Below are 27,172 nucleotides of genomic sequence, written 5' to 3'. Positions count from 1 at the left end.
TTTAGAGAGGAATCAAAGTCATTTTAATCAAAGAAGGCTGAGAACACACACACACACACCTCTCCATACGGAAAGCATCGGTCAGAGCAAACCACCGAGAGAAAGGAAAAGCAGCGATGCAAACGCAGACACACACATTTGGGTTTCTCTCTTTGCTCTTTTTGCAGCTTCTTTCCCACCAGAAATGACAGCTTTGAAAAAAAAAATAAAACAAACCCAAGGGAACATAGAGCGCATCGCTTGTTGGAACACCTTTTGGATGCACAATGAAAACACACTTCTTTGGGGGTGTGGGTTCTCCTTTATATCACCAGCAGCTCTGAGATAGCACCTACCCAAGTGCCCAACACAACACAGAGCAGCCCATGGGGAGTCCATTCCAGAATGTCACCCTCTGTCACCAGGCAGGGGCATGGGATGGGCTCTGGCTGTGCCATAAGCAGTGCTTTCTCAGCAATTTCCTCAGGGTTTGCACCATTGTTACACATCTGCCCATATAGGAATAAAGGTGGGGCCATCTGGTTTTCCTATTGTATCACTCCAGGGTGTTTTTTTCCCCTCACACACATTTGGGATGAAGGGCATTTTCTGCTGGTGATGGGTGAACTTTGCCTGCCCCACGTGAAAGGAACTGCCCCACTGGTGGTCACTGGGTGATGCTAGGAGCTGCTCCCACCATGGTACTGGGGGTATTTCTGGGTTGGGCTGCACAGTAGACAAGCAAGTGGGAAATCTCCAAGGGAGAAAGAGAAATGGAAAGGATTTGCTTCAAACTGATGAACTTTGTAAATGTTTAAGGAAAGATCCTGGAGGTTTTAGCCTGAATCTTTTTTATATATATATATATATATATATTCCTCTTTCTTTTAAGAGATTTTGTTCCTTTCTGGTGGTGCACCCTGAGGAAAATCACATCCTACAAATCCTACAATGCTTAAACCTTCCCAGGATGGGAAATACTTAGAACTGTTCTTTACGGGGGGTGGAACTGAGGCACAGAAGTGTGAAGTGACTCCTAGCAAAGCCTGTGGGGGCTTGGAAGCAAAGCCCTGGGATGCAGAAAGCAGCCTCAGCTCACAGCCCCTCTGTGTGAGCATCCCACTGGGGGTAAAGCTTTGCTTTCAGGTTAGGGCCGGATCCTCCACTGCACACAGAGCTGCATTCTGTGACCACATGAAATAGGATGCTGAGGGCAGACCAGGGACATGGCAGAGCCCAGAAGCTGGTGTGGGGATGGAGGCTGCCACTCCTCCAAGGCACTTAATCCCAGCATGGGAGGGATTCGGCCCCGGTCTCTACACAAGGGCAGGGAGCAGCTTTGGCACTGAGCTTGGTGGGAGCAGGGCAGGGAGGGACAGAGCCACACACATCTCCACGGGGCTGTTCATCCTCACCTTTCCCCGACCAGGGCCAGGGGGCCAGGTTGAGTCCTGAGGCTCTGACTGTGTCCTGCCTCCCTGCCCTCTGTCTCACATGGAGAAATCAGATGATAGATGGGGCTCCAATAACCCCAGTGCTTTAAAAACAAGTGGCGTAAAGCAAAGTCCACAGTCAGCCCCGCGCTCTCCGCCACCTCCATCAACTCAGAGGCTTTTGCCCACCCTGGGCAGCATTCCCAGCCAAGGGATTAATCCCTGGAGCATCCCTGCCTTAGTGTCACCTCAGACAAGTGACAAACACAGGGAGAGTTGGGACACGGGGCATTGTACTGGGATGGATGCAGACAGAGCAGCTGCTGCAACCTCTCCGGATTCCTCCTGCCACCCCAGCAGGTCACACCAGGCCAAGCAGGCAACAACACATCTCAGATGTCCCACATCCTACAGGTCTGTCCTGTCTGTACAGGAGCTACTGCAGAGCATCTCATTGCCCACTACAAGTTCGTGCATCCTCTGCAAGCAGCACACCCTGCTCCTGTACCCACACAGCAGGGTCCCGTCAGGCAGCAGCCTCCTCCTGCATCACACTGCTGAGGACTGCTTGATGCTGTGGAAGCTGACCCGGGTTGGGGAGGTGGGGATGGACATAGCTCGAGCCACCCGAGCGCGGATGGAGTGCTTGTCCTGCCATCGGTGCCACCGCTTCCGCACAGCTGAACGCAGCTGGGGGTGACACAGAGGTAGGGAATCATTATTAAGTAACATTAATACCCATCTAACCAGCCAGCACTGAGCTATGCACGCTGCAGAGGGATTATCTGAGCTCTGCTTGCAAGAGGCAAAGGGGGGGGGTTGTGTAATTTTTCCAAAGGAGAAATGAAGATCTCCTGATTCCTTTCTCTTTCCTGGTCTGGCACCAAACGGGGCTATGAAAACTCTTCAAAGGCACAAAAATAAGCTGGTGGATGATGTGAGGGGCTGGGAGGGAGGAGAGTGACAGCTGGGGACTTCTGTGGCTTGTCTGGCCCCCAGCTGGGATGGAAGCCATAGCAGGACCACACGCTGCATAACACAAGATGCTCACCAGCAAGTCCTCATCCAGTCCCTTTTCCTCTTCCATCAAAAACAGCAGCATCAGTGAGTTACTTAGCACATCTGAGCCTGTTATGTTAGGATGCTGCCAGCTGTCCTGTGTTGCTGAAAAGCAGTTTGAAAAATAACCCAGAGAGGGGGTCTCTGTCTTCTCTGGAGCTTTAAAATACTTATGCTGCTGTTCCCTTGGGCTTTGCTGGTTGCTTTTGTGCATCACAGCCAGTGAAGGTGTGAGAACACTTAGGAGGAGGAGAAGGAAAGGATCAGCTCCTGGTCTCATCTCCTTTGCTTGCTGCTCTCTGAGTTTTAGGTTGGACACTGAGAGGTGCCCCTTTTCCCATAGGAATAGGGTCCTGGGCTCTCCTGCTGCACCAAATCACATGCATGCAACCCTAAAGCATCCATTCTCAATGGCGTATTTTCCTTCCCCAAATAGGAAGAAATAGTGAGTAACTGATATTTCCTATGAGATGTTCTGTTTTGGCTGAAATTCCTCCCCAAAGCCTTGCCTCGCTTGCTGCATGTGAGATAGGAAGCAAAAATTCTCAGTTTCTCACATTTTTGGAGGCTGAGCATCTCTGTTAAATCCAGCACAGTGTCCAAACAAGCCACAACAAATGCAAAGCCTGGGAGGAAGAATTAGTAAAGGCTGGAGACAGCCTTCCAAACAGCAAAGCCCTGGAAGCTGTCAGCTGTGTTTGATTTGCATGGGGTGCTCATGGGCAATTCTCAACCAAAACAAACAGAACAAACCCACAGAACCACAGCAAACAAAACCAGAAGGAGCTGAAACTACATTTTCTATTCCCTGTGAGAAACAATTTCCTTTCTCTGTCAGATCCTCCCCCAGTAGGACAAAGCATAGAGACAGGGAATAACCTGTTCCCCTGTGTGGGTACGATGTGAGGTTGTGGTTGTGCCTGCAGCTGATGGTAACTGATCTTGCATCCCCCTCTCAAGAACAGGCAAAGACCCTCCCTCCCCCCCCAACCACCCTCAGCCCCAGTGCTCACCTCACTGTTCAGGAAGCAGTAGAAGACAGAGACGAAGAAGCCCTGGAAGGAGACAAGTGCAGAGTCACAGTGGGAGTTACCCCAAGGCTGAGCATCTCTGAAGTAACACCAAGGCTTGGGAAGGTCAATTTTTTGGGATGGGGAGGAATGAAATGAGACATCAGCCACACCATGTGCTCCTCCACATCCCTTGGTGTGGGCCCTGGGATGGCAGCTGGAGCTGAGAGCCATACCTGGAAAGACTCCAGGAAGGAGTTGAAGTAGATGAAGACGATCCTGGAGATCTCATCCTCCCCTGGATTGACGAAGAACAACATGTAGGTGATTCCCAGCAAGGGCAGCAGCACCAGTGTGGCCTTGACTGCTTTTCTGGGGAGAAACCATGGAGATAAGCTGCCACCACACAGCACTGAGAATTGGGACCGTCCCCATCCCACTCTCAGCACCAACACGAGCAGAGTTGGTCAGTTTCCTAAAGCAATCCCCAAATAATTGAGCTGGTTTGAGCACCTTGTTTGGCTTCTCACCCAGAACGGCTGCTGGATAGCAAAGATCTGACCTTGAGCTGCTGAGCTGAGCTGCTTGGCTGAGCGAGGTCTTCGTTAAAAAGGAATTAAGGAGGGTAAGATAATTTACACCCATCGAGATGGCTTTATGAAAAACTTATCTCAGCTAATTAATTTGATATCTGTTCTTGATGAGATTACAAGAGCAGTTTGCGAGAAGCGATTTTGCTGATGCAAGAGAGAGCATGAGAAGGATAGGGGCTCACTATCTCATTTGTTTTGATTAGGGAATGAGCACAGTGCCAAGCTGACAGACTCCACCAGTGACTTAATGCCAAAAAAGCCATCCCTGGTGGGTCTGGGCTGGGTTCTACAGGAGAGCCCCAGTCACCAGCACAAGCTGGTGGATGCCATGGGTGAAGTGACAATAGCTGAGCATGTGGGGCTTCAGCAGACAAACTGGAATACAGCGAGTAACTACAAATTGGAGATGAAAGCTGAAGGACACAACCTGCTCTGTTTTAGCTTCCCCAGGGCAGCAGCCATAGCAGTGGAGAACCTGTTCCCTTTTACCAGTGGTCCTTCCTCCCTCTTTTAACAACCACAGATGTAATTTCCACGTGTCTTCAAAAAGCATTTGAGGTTCTCTTAGGTGTCTCCACGCTCCCATCCCCTTGTTGCTCATCTGGTGGGGCTGTTTCTGTCCCTTCTCCATCATGCTAAGGTGGTTCCTAGGTCTGCTCTTACCTGTACTGGATTGTCTCTGATGTGGTTGATGCTCGGAGCTTGGTCATGAGAATCCGAACAATGTTGAACAGAAAGATGAAGTTGATCTGGAAAGCAGAGGGCAGCTGGTAAGTGCCTGCTCCCCAGTATTCTCCTCTATTCCCACAGCAGAGGAAATGTGCTGAGGGAAATGGGAACACCAAGCAAGCCTGGAATGAACCTCAAAACTGAGAAGCAGTGGATGCAGTATGCATGGACCCTATTTCTCATGAGGATCCACACTGCCTTCCTTGCACTGGGAGAGGGCATCTATGTATATATTTAAGCAATAAGATATAGGAGCTTATTTGCAGGGCTGAAGGGTGCACCAGAAGATGAGTATAGAAGGAGTGTGAGCAAAAAGTAGATGGAGAGGAGGATTGTAAAGCAAACAAAGGGATGCAGGGAGACTGGTTACCTCCTGGCTGCCAACCGCTAATGAAACTGGGGGGTGGTGCTAGGGCTGAGCACAATTGACACAGATTAGAAGTGGCCAGGCTACCTGATGGGCTGGAAAATGAAAGCAGCTCAATTACCCAGCGAGGTGATGGGAAGGCTGCTTGGTACCAGTGATTAATGCCCCCTTGGGTTTTCCTAGCATTGGGAGTGGAAGGAGGAGATGCTGCAGGGACCTTGTGCACAGCTTTTGTCCTGCAAATGCTGATCTGATACTGGCACTGATGCTTGTGACCTGCCAACTCTGCTCTTATTTGCCCCTTCCTAAGAAAGTGAAGTCCCAGTAGATTGTTTGACCTCTGGATATAGCATTGCTGCACAGCCAGTAGCCAGAAGCAAACTGCTGCAGAACAAAGAGTGAGGCTAAGGCAACTCCTGATGTTTGGCAGAACACACACCTGCACCCAAACAATGCCTCAGCAGTGATGTGGAGACTGATCAGTGCTTGTAGGATTCTGCTAATGGAGGTATCCCTATCAGAACCCCTTTCCAGCCCATCTCAAGTTGCCAGGATCCACGCATGATGTTTCTCATCATAGCTGGGTGCTGTGTGAGTGGAGGGAGCCTGACTTGCAGGGCACTGCTGCCATGGGACAGCACAGCTGGCAAGACCCAGGTCCACATACAGATGGGAAGGACCTGATATATAGCAAGCAAGGTCACTATGCCCTTACCAGAAGCACCAGGATCATGGGACCTTGATAGATGTAGTCAGTATAAACTCCTGCTCGCTTCCCAAACCAGCACCTGCAAGGCAAAGGCAGACAGTGTTGGGAACATGTGGTGTCAGAGACAGGAAGCGTCAGGGACAAGCCTGCAGCACAAGTGACAAGGTTGACTTTGACCCTTACACAATGTCCTTAGGTCACTGTCATAGCATGACAGCAGTAAGACTTAGGCTGTTGTAGCTGGGAGTAGCTGCTATGGAACAGCTTCTCCCACACACCAGACTACATAGGGAGGTTTATATCGGTCCTGTATGAGAGTGGGAACTGGTTACTGTGGGGTAAGGAAGGACAGCCTTACATAGGGTTGGCTGTGTCCCCAGCAAACCCCATAGGAGCTAATGGTATCAATGTCCTGAGAGCATCTGGTTGAATTTTGGTTAATCATTCCTTCTCCTGCGTGCAGTAAGGATGCTCAAGTCACGAGGCAAAACTAGTGCTGCAAAACAAGGCGAGCTGCATTCACTGGAGCAGGCTCTTTTCAGTTCCACCATCCCCATGATGAACTCATCAGGTTCCTGTTAAGTCCTCCATTAACAAGTCTCTGTGAAAATGGCTCAGGTGGTGGTAGTTTATATCTCTACCGGTAGATTAAATCCCAGCTCCACTTAGCAAACACTTTGTAAGAGCTGTGGCTTAATCTAGCCTTTTCCCTTCTTAAAAATCTCATTTGCAGTTTGAAAGGAAAAATGCAGCAGCAGGAAGGGTGCGTGCTGTAGTGAGCCTAAAGGCAGGATAAAAGAAAGAATGGGAGAATATCATTTTTCCTTGCACCCTTTCCCTGTGATCTCCTGCAGGTACATCCATGCCTGCTATGTGCCAGCTCCTTGCATGACCAGGGAATTGCAATAGGGGAGGGGGAAGGAGAGCAGAGAGGCTCACTTCTCGTTGTCGTAGTACAGCTTCCCAATGGCCCAGGCGACAATGATAGGAAAGGGGATACCTGCAGATGAACACACAGACAGGTCTCAGGAGAGCAATACTGCAGCCAAATGATGATGGTCTTGCACAAGGCAAACTGATATGGGCATGCACTGCTCTCATGTTCCTGAAGGGAGCTGTTTCGAATCATAGAATCATTCAGGTTGGAAAAGACCTCCAAGATCATCTAGTCCTACTATCAGCCCATCCCCACCATGCCCACTAAAGCACATCCTTAAGTACCATTAGGTAAAACAAGAGCAGGAGCAGAGGATAGGGGTGAGTATCACTCATTGCACGTAGGGGAGGGCCCTGGTACTTACACCAGCCAATACAGATGAACATCCACTTGCGGAGCTTGTCAGTAGAATAGGTGAGGACGATGGCTGTGTGCAGGTAGCAGCCCTCACCAAACATCCAGAAGAAGTTGGTGACATGGAAGTAATTGTAGGCAGCAGTGACCAAGCGGCACCAGACCTGCCAAGAGTTTAGGAGATGCAGTGAAGAGCAGAACTACTTCAAAGAGACAATAAACAAATCACCACGGCTGCTTCTTGATGCCAAAGTAAGAACCAACATTAGCTCTGTGTTACAGTGAAGAAACTGAGCCATAGCATGACACAGACCCCAGCAGAGCAATTGTGCCCAGGTTTCCCATAAGCCTTGGTTGCTTTCCAGCCACCAAGTAGCACTATTTGACCTCTCAAGTCAGCTTTTGTGGCCTTGTCTCTAAGATCCTTGAGCTTCCCACCTACCACATTGCTCTCGTGCACCTCTGGGTTCATTGTGAGTTGCACCACAAACCATGTGGCATTGCGTAGGATGAAGGCTGTGATTAGGTTCCAGTGGATGATGTTCCTCAGGCACCGGATGCTCCTGCAGAATGGGGGGGACAAATCAGAGAGCACAACAGCTGCCTGTGGACAGAACCCAGGTGGGCTGCAGGGGAAGACAAGGCTCTTTGTAGGGCTGATTGTTTTCAAAGGAACCCAAAGCCCAGTGATGAGACACTGGGGCTGTGCCTTGCGTGATGTGGCCAGGTGATGGAGGGCACCAAGTAGGATTCTCTTCCTCTATAAGTCATTGCTTTAAAAAGTAGAGGGAAGAAAATAACCCTGAGGCAGGCATTCAGACTTGAGTGTGGCTAGAAATCAATGGCCATGGAAGGGACACAGCAGAATACCAGGTCTCCAGGTCTGCCCCCACCTGAAGGGACCTCTATAGGCTCATCCCCCCGTAGCAGGTCAAGTCTCTCACCGCAGGCGCATGAAGAGGACGAAGGCCACAAGGAGGGCCCCCAGTGAGACGCAGTGCCCCAGGTAGTTGATGATGACAGCGATGTGGTAATGCAACTTGCTCTTCTTCTGTGGAGAAGAAGACAGAGAGGGGTCAATAGGATCCCAAACCCTCCACCTCCCAGAGCTGCTCTGCAGAAACCCATTGGGGTCCACCTTGTGAAGAAGCTGCTGGAAACTGTAGATGGGGCTAATTTAGGCAGGAAATATACAAACCTGTGCAGGCAACGGGCTTGGGTACTTCACATCTTGCTCCTACATCAGCCCTGCTCAGTACTAGGACATCCCTGACACATCATCTAGGGGAAACCCTGCTGTAACTCAGCCAAGCTCACTGGCAGCATGATGCTTGATGTCTCTGTTCATTCCCTTTAGCCCTGGGGCAGATGAGAGGCTGGGATGAATTTGGGCAAAGAGAACAGGGGATCACAGGAAGGCATGAGTGATAATTAAATTAATTGATTGCTCCTGCTGTTAGGCAATCATCCAACCTGTGAATTAGCAATTAACTGAGTGAGAAAACTATTCCTGGCAAAAGATATCAGCATCCTAAATACCAGAGGTGGTTATCAGCCGTAAAAGAGCAGCCTGTATCTCTTCTCCTTTGTTCTGAGGGGTGGCTTGACCTACACAGGGGCTTGTAATTCTTGGTATCCATCCCTCTCAGCTTCCTAAATAGCTCCTTCATTTCATTGCCAGGAGGGAGATGTAGAGTTTGGGTTGTTCTGTTTTCATGGTAAGGAGCTGCAGAAGCAGAAGAGGGTAATAAATGTGGAGGATGTGCTGACCTGTACCATGCAGCCTAGGACCAAGAGAACTCACATTACAAATCCTTGGCCTTTTAACATGGAAGGAAACAGAAATCATTTTATTTTCACAAAGGAATGAAAATGTACATCAAGGATAGAGTCACATATGTTACCTACACCCTTATATAGACATGGATGCTGGTGTATGCCCAGACCCATAGCTTCTTTGGGCTATTCCTGAACCTGGATACCATTGCCCTTCAAAATTCCATCATCCATTCCTCACCCTTCTGCCTGGAACCTGAGGCATTACCAATGCCTTACCTCCTCACTGAGGATCTCCTGGCACTGGGAGTAGTTGACCCGTGCTGCCCAGCTCCCATTAGCGAGGCATTCCCTGTAGCCATTGTCTGAAAGAGAGGTGCATATTGAGGGGTTAACAGTGCCTGGAGATGGGCACAAGCCCATGGATGTGACAGATGTGACCTAAATATGTCAGTAAAGCAGGGGTCTCTGATATCAAGCATTGGGAAATGCTTTCAAGATGATCTGTCCCTTGAGATGCTGTCCCAAGCCTCCCAAAGCACTCATGGGCACAAAATGTGATATGGGAAGGTTTAGAAGCCCATCCTCGAGCTTCCTCAGACCTGGGCTGAACTGCTTTAGAAAGTGCTCCTTTCTCCTCGTTTTAGCAATCTGGAAATCAGAGGTAAACAGCTTAAAACTACATTGGAATGATTCAGACCTGCTCAAGGGCTTTGAATCTCCACCAGTGCTGTCCCTTAGTGCCCACCAAGCAGCATGAGTCCAACTCCTCCACCTGTTCCAGCAATCACCTGCAAATGCAGTGTGGAGTTGGCTGCATTAGGAGCACTCTTTGCCTCTCAGCAGGGATGGTGAGGGGCAAGGCTAATCAGGAAGGCATGGCTATGCCAGCCTAGGAGCAGCCTACAATTAGCATCAGCATAGGGCAGTGCTGGGCTTCTGATATTAACAGGAGAGACCACAAGACCACAAGGGCAATAGGATGAGACAGGGATGGGATGGCTCTTGGGCAGGCATGAATGGGAATTAATGCAAACAGACTCCTGCAAGGAAGCACCATGAAGCAGGATCTATGTGCATCTACAGCGATAACAAGGTGTGGGACAGAAAAATTGATGCTTTCTGCATGGTACAAGATGTTTCTTTCACCAAAAGTAGTGCTCAGGTGGTCAGAAACTCATCTGTGTTCTACATATTGCTCTGGGGGGTATTCCAAGTGACCTCGCTTTATCCCCTGATCCCACCACATTGTTGGCAGTGACAACTCAGCCACCTGTGCTGGAAGGAGATAACAGTGAGGTCCCTGCTCAGTTGAGGGCTATAGACCAGAGTGCCACCTCCAGCAGTACAGTTCCTTCTTCACACCTTTGAACCCAAATGGGGACATTGGCTCCCTTTTTCTTCCCAAGTGTTTGTCCACGAGCACCTGCTTATGCAATCATCTTCTCCAAAATGCGAGATGATGGATTATTTCCTATTTAGATAACATGCCCCACAGGGCACCCAAATGAGCTCCGTACCCATTGATGTTCTGTCACTTGTGCCCCATCCACTGCCCATCCCATCCCCCTTGGTGCTGCTCAACTTACTTGTGGTGTTGTACCGCACGCCATAGAAATACTCAGGGCAGGGACGAGCCACCAGTTGTCCCACTGCACTGCGGGGCCAGCATGTGCCAATCAGGTCCACCGAGGCATTGCACTGAGGCCCTGATGGAGAGAAGGGTAGAGGTTTAGTGGGGGGTCTCTGGGTCACCAAGGGCTTTCTCCAGGACCTTGAGGGTTTGTGGTCCCAGTGGAGTGCTTGGGTTGCTGTGAGCTCTGCTCGCACATAAGCTTTGTGGCAGATACCAAACATTTTCTGCACTGAGGCTCTCCAAAGAGCTGGTTGATCCTATTTGTGATCATTGCCCTGCACATTCAGATTAAGCCTGGTTAAAACACAAGCCTGGTTTCCTGACCCAGCCCTCCACCTCAGCCTGGGGTCCCCTGCTCTGGTTCTCCAAAAAGGGAAGTATCTCTTATCCCACATTTTGGAGAGGGTGAGGGAGGAGGAGTCCTTTCCTCAGCCAGGACTTTGGCACTTGGCCCCACAACAGCCATATTTTCCCATTTCCAGAGCTGGCAGGATGCTCCCCAGAGCACTTCCAAGCCCCTCACACCTCCAGGCTCCAACATCTCCTTCCTTGCCATCCCCGTTGGTCTGTTCCAGCCTTTACCAGGAAGAAAACTCCAGATTTCAAGCAGGACTTGTGTGCTTTTCTCAGCTACACAAGTGTACTAATGTAGACATTAGGTAGGCCAGATTGCAGGCTCTTTTATGTGTAATTTGTATATATTTAGAACAACATGTACTGTAGCTAAATATGTCCTAGCTCCATCTCAAAGCGAGGTAGGAAGTACAGCGACTGCAATATCAACACAATGCCACCCCCAGCAGACAGCAGGCGGGTGATGGGCAGCAGACCTTTGCAGGGCAGAGGCCAGTCCAAACCACTCCTGGGAATCAGAGCTGTTTGTGCTGCCAGTGTAGAGCCAGACATCACCATTCCCTAAGGCAACCTCCTCCACTTAGAAGCTCATTGGGTGTAAGAACACATTTTCCCCCTGACCAGGACTTGTCACATTGCAGGCTGTTGTTTGGAAGCCTTACCCAAGGATGGGTAGAGCTGGCTGAAAAGCAACCGAACAAAACAGCAAAGCATTGCATTATGATTGTGATAAAAGTATTTTTAAAGGGGGAATATTTTCTTCCATGGCTTATATGGAGAATTGGCTTCTGTGGCTTCTTGGGACATTCTCAGTGCAAAATTTCAGTGTGAAGGAAAGGAGAGTTGTCTTCATTCCTCTTTGTTAGAGAAAGAAATCTCCTCCTAATGTGTGAGCTGCAAAGCATCCGAGCGTGGTGAGCGCTGCCTTCTGCCTTCCATAGCTGGTAGTGAGAAATTAATTTTAACACTGACCTTTGCTTTTAGCTTTCTTCATGTGTACGGTTGCTGTAGCAACCTTTACTTTATGTTAACTGTTTTAATGTAGCTTTTCTTAGGAAAAAAAGAGAAGTGTTTAATCACACATGTAGAGTGCGTGTCTGTCTCATCTGCATCCATTAGGAACTGTTGTGCTCTTTAGGTGTTTTGACCCAAACTTGGCAGAGAAATAGAAGGTCACAGGCAATGAAATCTCTATTTAAAATTTTATGATAATCCACGTCCAGATAGAGAAAAGAGAACTGGTAATTGCTTCCACTGAGGACGAAGTTAAATGGTGAGTGCTCTCCCTATTAGTCACCTGGGAATTCACCCAGGTGAGAAGTCACATGAATACCTGGAGCACAAAAGATTAATTTGGAATAACCCAGCATGGGAGAATGGAACTTGCATGGTGCTAATGGCAAAAAAACTCTCTTTGGGATCAGCAGGGCTGAGCACAAGTGCTATTTTCTCTTAATCTCTTGTGCCTCAGCTTCCCTTCCTGCATCCATTTCAGGGCCAAACAAGGCTCAGCAACTACAAGTCAGCAGAGCCAGAGGCTGGCACCAAGGTATTCCACTAAGTAAAGCAAAACCAGTGCAGGACCATCAATAGCAAAACCCATGACATGGAGATTATGTGGTCAGACAAAAGTGGCACTGTTTAGTTACAGTTCTGCTCAAGTTTGGCTGTAATGCCTTTACTTATCTCCCAAGCACTTGATTCAATATTGTTTGGCACTCCACCTTAAGTGCAAGGCTACAGTATCTCTCCTGCTTTCTGAAACTCAGAAATGCTGTTCACTCCAGCACGTAGGGAAGAAAAACACTCAGCGTGGGGAAGGGTTAAGTAAAGCAGTAAGAAAGGTGCCATGGGGGCTATGCTGTCCCCTTTGCCCATCACACTGTCTGCTCCAGATGTTCCCCAGCAGCACACGGCTCCCAGCATTTAAAGCTCTGTTTAGCATGGAAATGATATGCATCAGTGCTAAAGGCATTCAGATCTCCTTTGCAGCCCGTCCTATTTGCAGGGGATTATTTTCTCAGGTTCTGCAGCCGCCTGCTCCAGCTTCCTCAGCATTGTTGGCTGTGGTCTTTGCAGCTAAAAAAAGGTCAATAAATATCCTATTTGCATCCAATTCCCCCAATTTTACTCCCTTACTGTGTGTAGAAACACAGCATCTAGGGTGGGAGAGAGCTGGTCCTGCTTTAAGACAGAGAATGTGGCACTGGGGAAGCCGTTCAAATCCCTTCTCATCCTGTTTCCTTAAGGTTTTTGCTGCTTTGAAGCAATGTAAAGCATTTCTGAAGAAAGAAGTGCTTGTCCAGGGACTTACACTGAGATGACTACTCCACAATAACTGCATCAGGATAACTATAGCAATATCCTTGCTGTTTCTGTAGAACATAGCAATATCGCTGCCTGCCCTGCTCACAGAAGCCTGAGATAGCTCCACGATAAAGCAATGCAGGCATATGAAGCCTGGCAGCTAATCTGTCAAAAGATTTGGAACAAATGTAAAGAGGGCAAAGCACATCTTACCCTGTGCCAGCATCACCAGACGTGTGGCTGCAGTGCTACAAGCCAGTGCCAGGAGGTTTGGAATAGGTTTGTACCATCAAATCACTGCTTTGCTCAAGCAAAGATTGTGCTGATAGAGTTGTGTTGGGGAAAACATCCCCATCTCACACCCCAGTAAAACTTTGCAGCTATGCAGTGCCTCAGCTGGCTGCTACATCCCCAGCAATGCTACAGCTGCTCTGCAGATGAAGCCTTTTTTCAGTTCATGCAGCACCAAAGGGGCAGGAAAGACGATGGGAAGCTGAATCACACACTTGTCCTTATGTCGAGTGATGCAGTTATTTATCTAAGGTATCTCAGGAGGCTGAGTAAGAGCTGAGATGTGTTAACTCATATCTCTACCAGCCAGGAAATGTTACTCAACAGCAGCTATCTCTGTCCATCCCTGATGTCCTCAGTGCTGTTTCTCATGCAGGCCGAAGCACTGAGCTCCTAAGGGACATTCCTTCTGCACCACTTGTATTTAGCAACCAGGGCTCCACGTCTACATCTAACCAGAACGCATTCAATGCAGCCAGTATCTTAGGGGTACCCACCACCATGAAGCATCACCCACCCCTCCCAGGCAGCTCCTCTGTGCTGGTGAAACAGAAGGAGCAATTCCACACCTCACTACTCCCAAACCAAGAGCCTTGATGAGAATGCTCTTCTTTAAAGGCTCTGAATGTCCATGATGTGTAGGTGCCAAATGCTGGAGGCAGTGAGTGAAACAGCACTGGTGGGCAACTTTAACATAGGGCTGAAACTGGGGGAGTGGAGTTATTTGCCTTCCCTTTGAGTTGAGGATGAATACTTAACCAGGCTGGGGCCACTGAAATTGCCTCAAAATAACTTGATCCTTGCTCAATTCCTACCTACAGCACTGACTTGGGTGGTATTGGATGTTTCTATTTACTTCTTTAAGTGTCCAGTCCTCAAAAAAATCCCCAGTAATCCTCCTAAGCATTCAAGTTCCACGATCCTCAATGAAAAAATAATTAAGCGGGCTAATTAAGTGTTATGATAGCGAAGTATCTTCATAATAAATTCTCAGCTTGTTGCTATTCATGCTTGCTGACCATCCCCTCGGGTCTTTGCTGTTATTCAGGAGGATAAACAAGAGGCATCATGCCAAGCTGTTGATGGGATGCATCCATGTTATGTCAGCACCTGAGATGGCTCCAAGTTAAACTTATGGAGACTATATATGTCTTTGGAACACAGTGTGTTGGATCATATATATATGAAATATGTAATGGAGTGGGTTGGTTTGGGCCATATGATATGATATGATGTGGTTGATGCTGTGTTATTTCCACGGGTAGCAGCCAGTGCTTTATTCCCTGGTTATCCCTGGGCTTTGTGCTGGGTGAGCAAGGAAGCACAATCCCTCACTGGCAGAGATTTCCTCTGTAACGTGGCTAAAACAGAGCGAAGCAGTTGGCAGGGACGTTACAGCATCCAGTCCAAAGTGCAGTTTAACGGCACTGAGATGTGCTAACACACTGCTTCCTACCAGAAAACCTCAAACTGTCACCGTCTTCCCTTTTCCCCGATGACAAACATGTGAATAAAAGCAAGTTTCTATCGACATTCCCATTTCCCAGATGATGGAGCTGAATGGCTTCATCAATACCCGCATACACTTAAAACACTGTGATTTTTCCATATAGGTGAGTACAAATTTATCAGCCACAGTATCACTACTCCCCGTCAGTGCTGAGTCCCTGCCAGGATTCACTGCTGCCTATTTAGCCCTTTTTATTAGTATTTCTGCATCGGTAGGAGAGATGCCAACCAGGCTGAAGGGAGAAGAGGCATTGATGTTGTTAATTTGACCTTTATGAATTTCAAATCCAGTCTCTTCCCCTGGGGAGGCAGCAAGTGAATAGAAGAGCTGCAGCAGGGCAGGGATGGCTGTCGCAGTGCTGCTGGTGTGGAACTGGAGAGCATGGAAGGCTCCTGGTCACACTGTCACCCTCTGCAAAACACACCTGCCCCACAGCACACACAATGAAATGTTCACATTGCTCACTGCTCTTCTCTGCTTCTCAGTCCCAGGCTTTCGCTATAGCTTCCCCAGCTCAATTTGTTTTATTTGAATGCAAAGCTATTCTCCCTTCTCCCCTAGAAGAAAGCTCAAGTATTTTAAATGCAAACAAACATGCATTTTTATTCAGCTCTGCCTGGCTTTGGTGTCACTTCCTTTTGCTTTAGGTGAATGTGCAGTGGTCCGAATCACTTCTTTCCTGGAAGGAGTCAGCTGTGCTTCTTGCTCTCTTCTGGGCACGCACAGGGGATTAAGGATAACAATTTATTGTGATAACAATTTAACAGCTTGAAGAAGTGAATCGTGCAGCCAGAAGTACCAGAGCTATTAGCAATTGGGTGCCAACTCCTTGGGCTGATCCAAGCCTGAATGCTATGAAAGGCAAAATAACCCCTTAAGCACTCGCTCTGCTTGACTGCTTTTTGCTGGGCTGCTCTGGGAAAGCCTCACCTATTAGTTAGGCTTCCCCATCTACTCAGACTCCCCTTTCCTTCCCAGTGAAAAGGCTGCAGTGAGAAGCATTCTTTTGACAGTGGGATGCTTCATCCCCATGGGCAAAATGACCTCATCTCTCTGCAAAAGCTTTGTGGCAAGGGGAGAAGCAGCTGCATACAGACCCCAGGGAACTGAAATCAGGAAGGTAATTTGCTGTCTGCAGCAATCTGAAGGCTGGGAGCCCTTGGGACAGGGACCTTTCAACCCTGAACAAGGTTGATCTTCATTGTTTCTCTTTGATAAGTTTAATTAAGCTAAATTTCTTGGCTTCCAGGTGTTTAGAGGTGCAAGCTGACCTGGCTTCTAATGCACCTTCTTGGTCTCAAGTCCAGCTTAACATGGTTTCTACTTGGAGGAGCCTTTGCAGTAGAGCAGCCAATCTGAATGCACGGATACCCACTGAAAGGCACTGTGGATGACTACAATAATAGTTTGGACCATCATGCCTATGCAGCCGGTGAGCATCACCTGCATCTCTCTGCACCACTCTGTTCTAAGCAGAGAACTTTCCAGCTCAGTGCATGCACCTCAGAGCACCAGCAATAGAACCACCCAGCCTTGCATCCTCGTTAAGTGTAAAATCGAGTAAGGAAGGGACTGGCAGTGTGAGAAGGGTGAGAACCTGGGCTGGGATGATTTTTGGAGGAATGATGCTATAGCAGAGCCTGTCTGTGCATCCAGCTGATGCCCAATGTGCTGTGTGCTGGAGGATCCTTGAGCTCGTGTTGCCAGCATGTGCCATTTCCCAAGAGTTATGCAGACATTAACAAATTAAGTCTTGTAGCCTTGCTGCAATTCCCATTAGCATCATCTTAACAAGTCCTCGCTTCAAATAGCCTCAAAACAAAGTTGCCAGTTTTGTGAACATCTCTTCCTCAGAAACGCTGCCTAAATCAGGCAGGGCTTAAACAGACCCCAAGGATGAGGGCTGACGCTGAGCTTCACTTACCAAACAACAGCCATAGGACAATTAGTTTTAGATAAGCCCCCATCCTGAGCTGGGAGCAACTCTCACACGCACCATCCCCATATCCATCAAGTTACCCATGCGTGGTAGGTAGGATGGAGGAGATTTTGCAGATTTAAAGCCTGGCCTGCTGTGCTCCCCATCCCAAAGAGATAGATGCTGTGGTACACTTGCTCCTGAATAGCTTTGCACTGCTAAATCCCAATGCAAGGAAGTCTGATGCCTGCAAAAAGCATTGCCTGCTGCTTGGAAACGCTCCCTGCTCTCTACCCTGGGTTCAGGAAGCGACAGCACAGGTGACAGGGGCCATGAGCTGAGCACAAGGAGGCTCCATGCCTTGGGCCATGGGCCAGCTCCTCCATCACAGGAAGGTCTGGAGGTGCTCCCCACAATTCATGGGTCAGAGCCAGAGACACATTACACCAAGAAAGACAAGCAAGAAGTAAACCAATACCATTTATCACTGCTTAACTTGGCCAAGGACAAACACCTTGTGGAGTAATGAAACCTTCAGGGAGCAAAGCCCATGAGTGATGGCCAGGCTTCTCTGCATAGCCCCCAGGACGTGCAGGCACTTCCATTTCTATCACCAGCCATGCTTTACCCTTGGCTTTCTACCCTCATGCTTCAGGTTGGGGATGCTCCTCGCCACAGTGCCCTGGGCTCTGCTAAACATCCAGGCACTGAATCAGCCAGTGCCCAGCTGGAATTGTTTAAAAAGGACTTTTTAATGTTGTTGTTAATGGGAGCAGTGTGGCAAGGAGCCATCCATCACCCTGATGGAAAGATGCTCTACTGAGCAGGGACTGGGTCAAGCTGGGCAATTGTTTGATGCATGCTCTGTCCTCTGTCAATTACAGAAACAAAATGAGTTCTGAAGCAACCCTGGACCAGGGAGGATCTTCCTCCTGCTGCCTTGAAGCTCCTCTCCCTCTCCCTCTCCCTCACCCTCTCCTCTCCCTCAGCCACTGTTCCTCCCCCCAGATCTATCAACAACCCAGAGCCATCAGCGCTGAGGTGACATCTAAATCATATCTTTAATGTAGGACAAAACACAATGCTTTGTGGGCCTGACCTATATGGGTACAAACCCTTTCAGGGGTGTTGGATATAAGTGAGGTGCCCATGACTTTGTTGGTGTCACCCAGCTTGACTGAGCCAGCCCGAGCCACGTCCCTAAGAGCTGCTTCCATGAACCCAGCAGTGCTCAGTGGCACAACACTGAAAGTACTGGGGACAGAGGACAGCTGAGCCCTGAACACATCACGGATGTGCTGCTTTGGTGACGTGGTGTGTGCAAAAAGCCACAGCTTCTTGTTGTCACCTTTGGGCATAGGGGTGGTGAAGGGGTGCAAACATAGGGGACAGTGGCTCCTGGTTAACAGAGGGCAGTTGATACTGAGGACCACTTTGGCTCCTGATGTCCTTGGGTGCAGTAGGGAAGTGGCAGCATAGAAGCAGGAGCAGAGCTGGTGTCTCTTTGCCCACCTCTCCTCCAGCCCAAAGCACGTTTATTTTTCCTATTTTTAGCTCTCCTGAGCTCTGCATCTTCCACCTGCCTCAACTGACACTGCAAACTGCTGATGCAGTGATCACCACAGGGCTGCAATGCAGCCTCAGCACATTCCCACCCCCAGAAAGGGTCTCACCCTCACCTGGCCATCCTTGCTACCAGGTGCCCTGAGCATGATCTGGGGACACAGGACACTCACCTGTGTGGTTGGTGGTGGGTAGCAGGCTCTCACAGTACTGCTCTTGGATGGAGGCTGCAACGAGGTTATCCCGAAGGAGAAACACCTGCATGAAGAGAGAGAAGATGGGAACAGCTTTACGCACACAACACGCAGCTTCCTCACACCTCTGTTCCCTCCTGGATGTGGCAGCAGGTGGGTCTGATCTGAGCTTCCCCACGCCTTGATGGGTGTCCTCCCCAAATCTGCATGCACCCATTTACAGGACTGCTTTTCCACTCTTGGGGACTCCTATTATCTTCTCTTTTCTCCAGCCATTGTTCTTCTTCCCCATATATTTCCCCAGTGACCCACACTGCAGCCCTGCACAACCCCTGCTGAGCTTCAGTTTCTCCTGTTTAGCATTTTAATCACCACTTTTAGCATCTTTGCATCCCAAGAGCAGGCAGAGGAAACATGATGAGCCTGACACCACGTTCAGATTTGTGATACCTTATTAAAATCACAGCCTTGTAAGCTGTCAGCAGGAAAATGCATCATTAAAGGGATCTGATCCACAGGGTCAGGATGAAGCCTTCTCTAGGAGAAGGGCTTGTCTGCAAGCATTGCCGTTCCCCTTGCATGGGGAAGCACTGACCACAAACAATCCTATTGGCAAAAGCTTCTCCAGAACATCTCCTGGGTGGCTCCGCAGCTGCTTTGGAAGTGAGAACCACCGAGTCCATCTGTCCAGGGAGCTATTTTGGAAAAGCTGCTGCTGAAGGATTGTTTCTGGCAGAGATTGCAATGACCTCTTCAGCCCTGCGTGGCAGGAGCAATGAAGTGATTCCATCTGCGATGAATGGATGGGATGAATGAGGGATGGCAGGGGCCAGTCCCTGTGCTCAGAGGATGGCCACCAGCAGTCACTGAAGCTAAGGAGACTCCTTCCCCACATCCGGGCTGCTCTCCAGTGCTACATCTCCCTTCCTGTGTGCCATTTACCTTCACAATCATTCTGGGTAGGGAAGACACATTCCTCCCCATGTCTTCTAGTGTTGGCACACTCAGAGATCTCCTACCCCCTCCTGAAGCATCAGCAGGATGTGTTCAGACGGGGAGACAAGCTCCGCACCCACTTGCTCTTTTCCAAACAACTATTTACTGCCTTGGGAAGCTGGTTTTGACAGCAAGCGAGATGTCAGGCAGACGTACAAACAGAGCTGAGAATAGCTCCCTTGTTATGACTGCTCCAGATGGCACAATGGATCCAGCAGCATAACCCTGCCCCAAATGCATGCACTGCAAGGGACTGGAGCACTTGTTCCAGTCCTGCAGGATCCCACCATACCCAGTGATGCTCTGCATGAGGCTGGGCTCTGGGATCAACACAGATGAAGCACAACCCCAAACATGAGAGCTCCCTAGATCCAGAGATAGGGTAATTGGGCTGCAGGGGTCCATCCCCTCTGCTTTAGTGCCTGCCAGACCTGTGGCTCACTGCATGGGCAGCTGGGACTCAAGGTTTCTTCCCAGAAGGGGCTGGGATGGTTTGTTCAACTGAGCAGATCTGCAAGTGTTAATTGGATGTGATGGTGCTGATCGCAGCCTGCTCAGCCTGGCAGTGCCCATCCTCCTTCCAGACACAGGGAGAGGTCTTGGCACTGGACTGCAGCATGGGCTGAGCTACAGCTCGAGGGGTGAGGATGGAGCGATGGAGCACAGGTATCAGCTCTGAAAAGGCTTTGAAAATGGGCTAAAATAGCAAAAATAAATAAATAAATAAATAAATAAAATAAAATTAAGAAAATAAAATCTTCCAAATCAAACAAAAGGCTTATTTTCTTTTTTCCACCTGATCCCCTCAGCCACACTGCTAGCAGGGTTAAGGTGGGGACTCCAGGTGCATTTGCACAAGCCAAAAGCATCCCAGCACCCTGCTGGTCAGGCTCCTATGTGTACTTTGTCCCCTGCTGGTTGCTTTAACCCCTCCGCAGGCTTTACAGAAGGAATAGGTCAAAGCTCCGTCCTTGCATCCCCACTGTCAGCCGCCACATGGCACCCAGTGGGTCCCAGCCTGGCCGAGCTGGAGCCACACACACCCCAGTGTCCCCTTCCCTTGGCCCTCCTGCTCTTGCTTTGACACAGAGTGCAGCCAATCCTGCTCTACAGCAAAGAAAAACCTTTGTGATCTCTCTTAGGCTGCCAAAAATCACAGAGCGCTTCAGCTGAGCATTCAGCTGTGGAGGGAAAGGTAAGCAATCTGCTTTTGCAGAAGCAGTTGCTCTGCACAGAGGTCCTGCTCTGCCAGTGTGTGCTCCTGTAAGCACGATGCTCTGCCAGGAGTTGCATGGCTCTGTGTTGGAGCAGCTCCTCCTTCGCTTGCAGCCAACCACGGCTTCAGCACTTCTCACCCCAGCCTACATTAATGTCTCTCTTACACACACCTGGAGGCATCACAGCTGATGCTGAGGATACTTGGTTAAGCCTGGAGCTTGCAGGACACCAAAAGGTGACACTGCTCCATCGTTTCTGCCCTCTGCATTGCAAACACTCTCTGTGGTCAGTGTGTCACCCCCAACGTATCCAAATTGGATCAGAAAGGAAACTGAGGCACATGGGAGAACCTGCTTAGGATTGTTCACACTTTGCTACACCACATGGGGCAGGTTGTTTGCATCACATTCCACCAGCTAAGCTGAGCTGAACATGTTTTTGGGGAACCTTGGCCTGAGGATGCTCATTGCTTATATGGGTGTGAGAAGCAAGCTCTGACACACACGGAGGCATATGCACAGGGCATCTGTCTCTCTGACCTGCCTCTGACCTAGCAGCAAAATTCAATTAACAACAATTAGGAATTAATGTTCCCCTGCAGTGCTTTCTCTCTCCAAAGCAATCCACACATATTAATTAATATGTTAACATCTGAGTCAAACATCACCCCCCCCCCCATCCCATACTACCCAGGGATGGGCTTGTTCCCCCTCGAGATCTCATTGCCTTGAACAAGATTGGATCTGCATGGCAGAAGGGCTGACAGACAGCTCGGAGCAGAGAGAGAGAGAGAGATGGTTCGGAGCCTAATTAGCAATCTAAGACGGGGGTTTGAGTTTTCCACAGCTGACAGAGCTGTAATTGGAGAACAGAGTGATTAGCGGGATGTGAGCCAGTGGCTTTGCACAGAGAGGTCAGTGGGACTGATGGATGGGTGGTGATGGCCTCTGAAACCCCTCAAAGGGCAGGAGGGGGGTTTTGTAAGCAGAAGGGAGAGGGATTGGCTTGGTTGGTTTGGTCAGTGCAGGAAAACTCTCTAGATGAAGGCAGCTGGATGGAAGGGCATCACATCCTCCTGTGGTACCATTTGGTAACAGGAGCTGAGCTGGTGGGACACCCCTCTGGAGACGATTTTTATGGTCTTTTCTCCCAGTCAGATGCCTCCAAAACTTGGTTTCAAGCCACACTTCAGGCTGCTTTCCCCAGGAGGATGCACCCATGGTTGCTCACCATGACATGAGCACAGCAGCAGCATCCCTGCAGGTGTTCCTGCTGTAGGAACCCTTTCCACTCTCCTGGTGTTGCTCCCCAGCCCTGCTGGGCTCCCTGCCAGGCTGCAGCAACAACTCACACTCATTCTTCAATGAGCGTGGAGGAAGAAAATTCCTCCTGGAGGAATCCCTATGTACAGACAGGCTCAAAGCAAGAACCCCAGGAGGGGTTTTCCTATTGCTGATGTTACTGTGCTAACACTTCCACCTGGAATTAAAACATGTGAATTGATGAGTTCAGCCATGCTTAGAGGGTCAGCCCCTGTCACCATGCAGACAGAAGCTTCGATGTGAGTATTTATTACATTTGGAGCCTCCCTGAGCATGCTGGATGCAGAACATAACAAAAGAATATCAATCAGGGTTAAGTGAAAGCCTGTAAAACCTGATTTATGGGAAATTAAAGTGTTTCCTAGATTACACTCCAATCTTTTGCTTCATGTAAATAATTCCAATTTCGGTTATCTATCACAGGGGACATGGATTTTGGGGGGGATGGGTGAAAAAATGAATGATACCATTCAGATGTTAAAAACTAAAATGGCAAGCAAGCTGGTGTAGGGGACACTGGGAATCAAAGCAGCTCCTAAAGCATCTGAATGGGCCAGAGCAAAGGCTGCTCAAGGAGATGGGCACACACATAGAACTGCTTTGCTGAAGTGTTTGTATTAAACTCCCCTATGAACTTTAAATATGGGAACTCTGAAAATCTTCGCTTTGGGGGTTGGAGACTTCTTGCCCCCATTTGCCCCATGGTCCTCCCTCATGTTTTGAGGGCCATGCCCTGGGCTGAGCATCTGCCGTTTAACTCCCCTCTAATTTTCCAGTTTATCTCTATTCACAGCTGGGGAAACCCCAATCACACCCCACACACAACTTCTGAGCCAGCCCTATGTGGGCTATCTCGTGAGCAAGGCTGTATTTTAGGGCAGGGTCAAGCCTTCTCTGCAGGCTACGCTCCCTGAATTTCTATATATTCATTCTATGGCAATAGAGCAGCTATTCTGAGAACAAGGTGTGCAATTTCCATTCAGTTTTCCATTGAAGATGTGAAACCACAGGGGTGAGCTCATGCACACTGAATCAACTCCAGCATTTAAAGAAAGCAAGGTCCAGAGGAGAACCCTGGGGTTGGCAGCACATCCTACATTGCAAAGAGTGGGAAACTGGCTTTAGGTTTATTGCTGCTAAGGAGGATCAAGAAAGAGGGGAAACCACCCCCTGCCATCACACCTTGGCTTTCCAGTATTATCAGCCCCACTAATGCCCATCAGTTCCTGACACCAGGTGAACTCAATTCTTTTTCAGCCACTCGTTTGCTTTGTTTAAATGATGTGCAAGATGCCAGAGTATTCTGAAGCAATTTTGGCTGCCTGTCCTATCTGTCCATCACCCCTGCACAACAAGATGGACAAAACAATCAATCATAGAATGGTTTGGGTTGGAAGAGACCTGAGATTCCAAACCTCTTGATCACATTCAGGGTTGCCAGCTGCTAGATTTAGTAGTAGACCAGACTTCCAAGAGCCCCATCCACCCTGGCCCTGAATATCTCCAAGGATGTGAAATAACCTCTCCAAGCAACCCATTCCAGCACCTCACCACCCTCACAGAGAAAAAACCTCCCCTGATATTTAATTTAAATCTCTTCCCTCCTTTAGTTTAAAACCATTCCCCCCCCCGCCCCCCGTCCTATCACCACCTGCCCATGTAAAAAGTTCAATTCCCTCAGGTTTATAAATTCCCTTTAAATACTGGAAGGCCACAACGAGGTCTCCCCACAGCCTTCTCTTCTACAGGATGCTTTTTGTGATCTCAAACTCTAGAAGGGTTTGGAGGATTCAGTCCCACCCTCACAACGATATCATGCTTGGGGAACACATGGGAGCAGCTAGAGAAGCCTTTAAGCCTGGGGGGGATCTAGGAAGGCAAAGGAGCCCTCATCCCACTGCCTCTGGGCTGGTTTTGTGACCCATCTTTGCTTCATATTCCCCATCTCAGACCCTTCCCCTATCAAAGCAGGGCAGTGGCTTTGCCAGTGTTGTACCTGTGATAACAGGGGGACCCTGGGGTGTGGGGGAAAGAGCTCCCACTCTCTCCCACTTTCCTTTCTCATATTAGAGGCAAGCAAAACCTGCATCAGGCAACACAACTGCAGAAAGAGCTCTTATAAAACAGGACTGGGGCTGTGCACTTAAAGGAGCGAGGAGCTTTGCAACACAGCAGCAGCTTGGCAGGGTGCTCAGCAGGCACAGATCAGTTCCTCTCACCCAGGTGAGAACTTTTTATCCCAAAGGTGCAGCCAAATTTAAACTGCGAGAGCCCAGATTGTGGGTACGAACCTCAACGGTGCTAACGGGGTGAGCTGACTCTCTGTGTTTGCTGTCCTTTTAACTCTGCAGTCACAACTGGGCCACTGAGACAGCATTTTGCAGAGAGCAAGGCACATTTATTCGTTTTTTTAACCCACTTGACACAGAGATTTAACCATCATTGTGGTCACTGTATTTAGCTGCCCACTCAGGATATGATTGGAAATCCTTCCCATTCCTTATTTCCCCATAGTCTGGGGTCTACCCCATGCTTTGGGCTGGGAGTAACAGATGAGCCCTCAGGGAGGGAAGAATATTGCTTCTGACAAAGCATTTGCATTTTGTGCAGAGCTGCAAAATTAGCAGTGGCTCCAGTTCCACAGCAAGCAATTTCAGGGAGGAAAGTCTTCTGCTTTGCAGGTGGGGGGTTGGGGAGAAAGGAGAGGTTTCCTTAGGAAATCAATAAAAGAGGGGGAAGAATGAAGCTTTGCACTTGTGCTGTCCCCATCCATCACACCCCCAGCGCAGCCACCCCCTCCTACAGCTAAAGGGAAACTGGTAGCACCGGGAGCATCCAGTGAGGGAAGGGAACCTGGTGGCGAATCCCTGGACCCAGCCCCCCAGTTTTGAGCTCCTGCCGAGAGCCCACGCTGAGCTGGGGGAACCCCCGGGGGTCGCTGAACTGTATTTTCCCCTTTGACTTTTCCTTTCCTTCAAAGAAAGGGAAAAGTCGGAGACACGGAGCGGGTCAGGGTGCGAGGGAAGGAAGGCAGAAGAGTCCTCCTAGGATAAAGGTCTGGCGAGCACCTTACCTGCAGGAGAAAGAGGAGGAGGGTAGGACGCGGGCCGGACACCATCCTTAGCTCCCTCCGCACCCAGAGACCCGGGGCATGGCCGGTTCCGCTTCCGTCGGGGCTCTAAATCCTCAGGCTCAGGTGCCTCCACCGTGCCCCTCTCGCTGCCTTTTATAACCTCCTTGCGAACCGCTCCGGCTGCCAGCCCACCCCGCAGCTCGCTCACGGATGGGCTGCACCCCTCCCCACTGCCTCCCACTCCCCCTTCCCTCCCCCTCCTCTTCCTCCTCCCCTTTTTCTTCCTCCACCTCTCTACGGCACCCCCCAGGATCACGGTCACCCCTTTTTCTCCCCTTCTTCGCTGCTGCTGTTTCGGGCTCCCCTGCAGAAGCTGCGGGCACCCGTGGCTCCGTGCAAAGGGATTCGGGCTGCAGATTGCAGAAGGGCTGCTGCATTCGTAGGATTTTGTTCTGGCACACTGGTAGGGGAAAGGGAGGCTTCGCCTTCTGTCACTGCCACAGCCTGCAGTCCCTGTGCAAACTGGCTGGTGAATCAGCCTATTTCCCATAGGGATGTGGGGAATGGGTTTCAGACCCTCCTTGTACTGGGGACATTTGATTGCAACAGGAGAAACTGAGTCACGGGTGGAAAGTGCCTCCTGAGGGCAGTATTCTGCATAGGGTGGGTGGTGGAAGGTGCAGAGGCAATAGGGAAGGAGCTGTGGGGCTTGAACAGCCAGCAAAGGTACACTGGTTTATGGGACACATCTTGGGGAGTGGGGAAGCAGTGTGGCAATGCGAGGGAGCCTGAACAATGTTCATGGGTCTAACAACACCCTTTAGCATAAGCCTCAGTTATGAAGGAGTCTCTGTCTTGTGCCATCCCCTGGCAGCTTCCAGCCTGAGTTTCTGGAGTGATGTACAATAAGTCTCCATATCTTGGGTCCACCTCTGAGCTGGATCAGTCTCTGCCTGAGTGAAGCTGAGGCAGATTCTGGGCATCCCATCTGCACCCACCTGGGGCTTGGGGCAGCTGTGGTTGATGTAATACCTTGGGACCTGGAAGCAGAAAGCCAGGCAGCAAGCTATGGTTTCTTCTTTCCTTGAGGGAATAATGGTGTGCTGCTGGGAAGAGGACAACAGGAGATGTCACCATTGGGGTGTCCATCCTGGGGGGGACTAGAGACATTTACCATTCCTGACATCAGCGCATCTGCTGGCAGCAGAACTCTGCTCCCCTCTGTCTCCCAGCCACAGCCTCCACCCCCAGCTCATTGCAGACAGATCAATAGGAGGGCAGTGTCCTCTGATGGATTCACTGCCGAAACCTCCATCTGTCTTCTCTGAGCCACTTTCTGTCTCCGAATCATGGGAGAAAGTGGGGAGGCAAACTAGGTCCCGCCAGACCACAGTGAGCATCCAGCCAGAGCTGCACCCTGGACCCCAAAGGGTGAATCCTTCCATCCCAGTCATTAACGGGAATAAACAACACATACATACGTCTTCTGGTATTAGCTGGATTTAATCAAGTGTGTCACTGCTTTGCCAAAGATGTTTGAAAATATGTAAAGCTTTGATAAACGGAGGAAACTCTTTGTCTCCTCGGTCTCCTGATGTTCTTACCCCTGACAGTGACAGAAGACAAACTCCAGGGCCACCTCTGCGTTACTTTTCCCTTCAGTGCTTTCTAGAAGGGGCTTGAGAAAGATCCCTTGATGTGGTGGGGGAGAGGCAGAGCCACGAGTCTGGGGGAGCAATGCAGGTTTTGAGCTGGGGCATCCACAGGAAGGGAAGCTCAGCCCTTCACTGACAGCACTGTGAGGCTGGGGTACAGCTCCACACTCTGCTTTTGGGGTCTCTCTG

The 27,172-nt window shown here is 49.6% G+C and overlaps 1 protein-coding gene across 2 annotated transcripts; it reads right to left on the bottom strand.

Moving 5' to 3' along the window:
• CRHR1 (corticotropin releasing hormone receptor 1) lies at positions 1-25,460 on the bottom strand. 2 transcript variants are annotated; one of them, XM_015885972.3, is made up of 13 exons: positions 25,329-25,460; positions 18,699-18,783; positions 10,536-10,655; positions 9,226-9,311; positions 8,115-8,221; positions 7,613-7,733; positions 7,181-7,334; positions 6,819-6,879; positions 5,886-5,958; positions 4,738-4,823; positions 3,718-3,853; positions 3,485-3,526; positions 1-2,102 (listed from the first exon to the last, which is right to left on the bottom strand). In XM_015885972.3, exons 1-13 carry the CDS (start codon positions 25,371-25,373, stop codon positions 1,962-1,964), a joined length of 1,257 nt encoding a protein of 418 aa, XP_015741458.2. In that variant the 5' UTR covers positions 25,374-25,460; the 3' UTR covers positions 1-1,961. The 2 variants fall into 2 exon arrangements, 1 of the variants encoding a protein (XP_015741458.2); XR_014937147.1 differs by lacking the exon at positions 6,819-6,879.
• Positions 25,461-27,172: the final 1,712 nt, after the last annotated feature.

The sequence above is a fragment of the Coturnix japonica genome, chromosome 24, assembly GCF_054131305.1.
Source record: "Coturnix japonica strain WE chromosome 24, WE-NBRP24, whole genome shotgun sequence".
In the NCBI taxonomy this organism is placed as follows: domain Eukaryota; kingdom Metazoa; phylum Chordata; class Aves; order Galliformes; family Phasianidae; genus Coturnix; species Coturnix japonica.
Note: the sequence above shows the minus strand (reverse complement) of the source record. Positions and strands in the feature narration are given on the sequence as shown.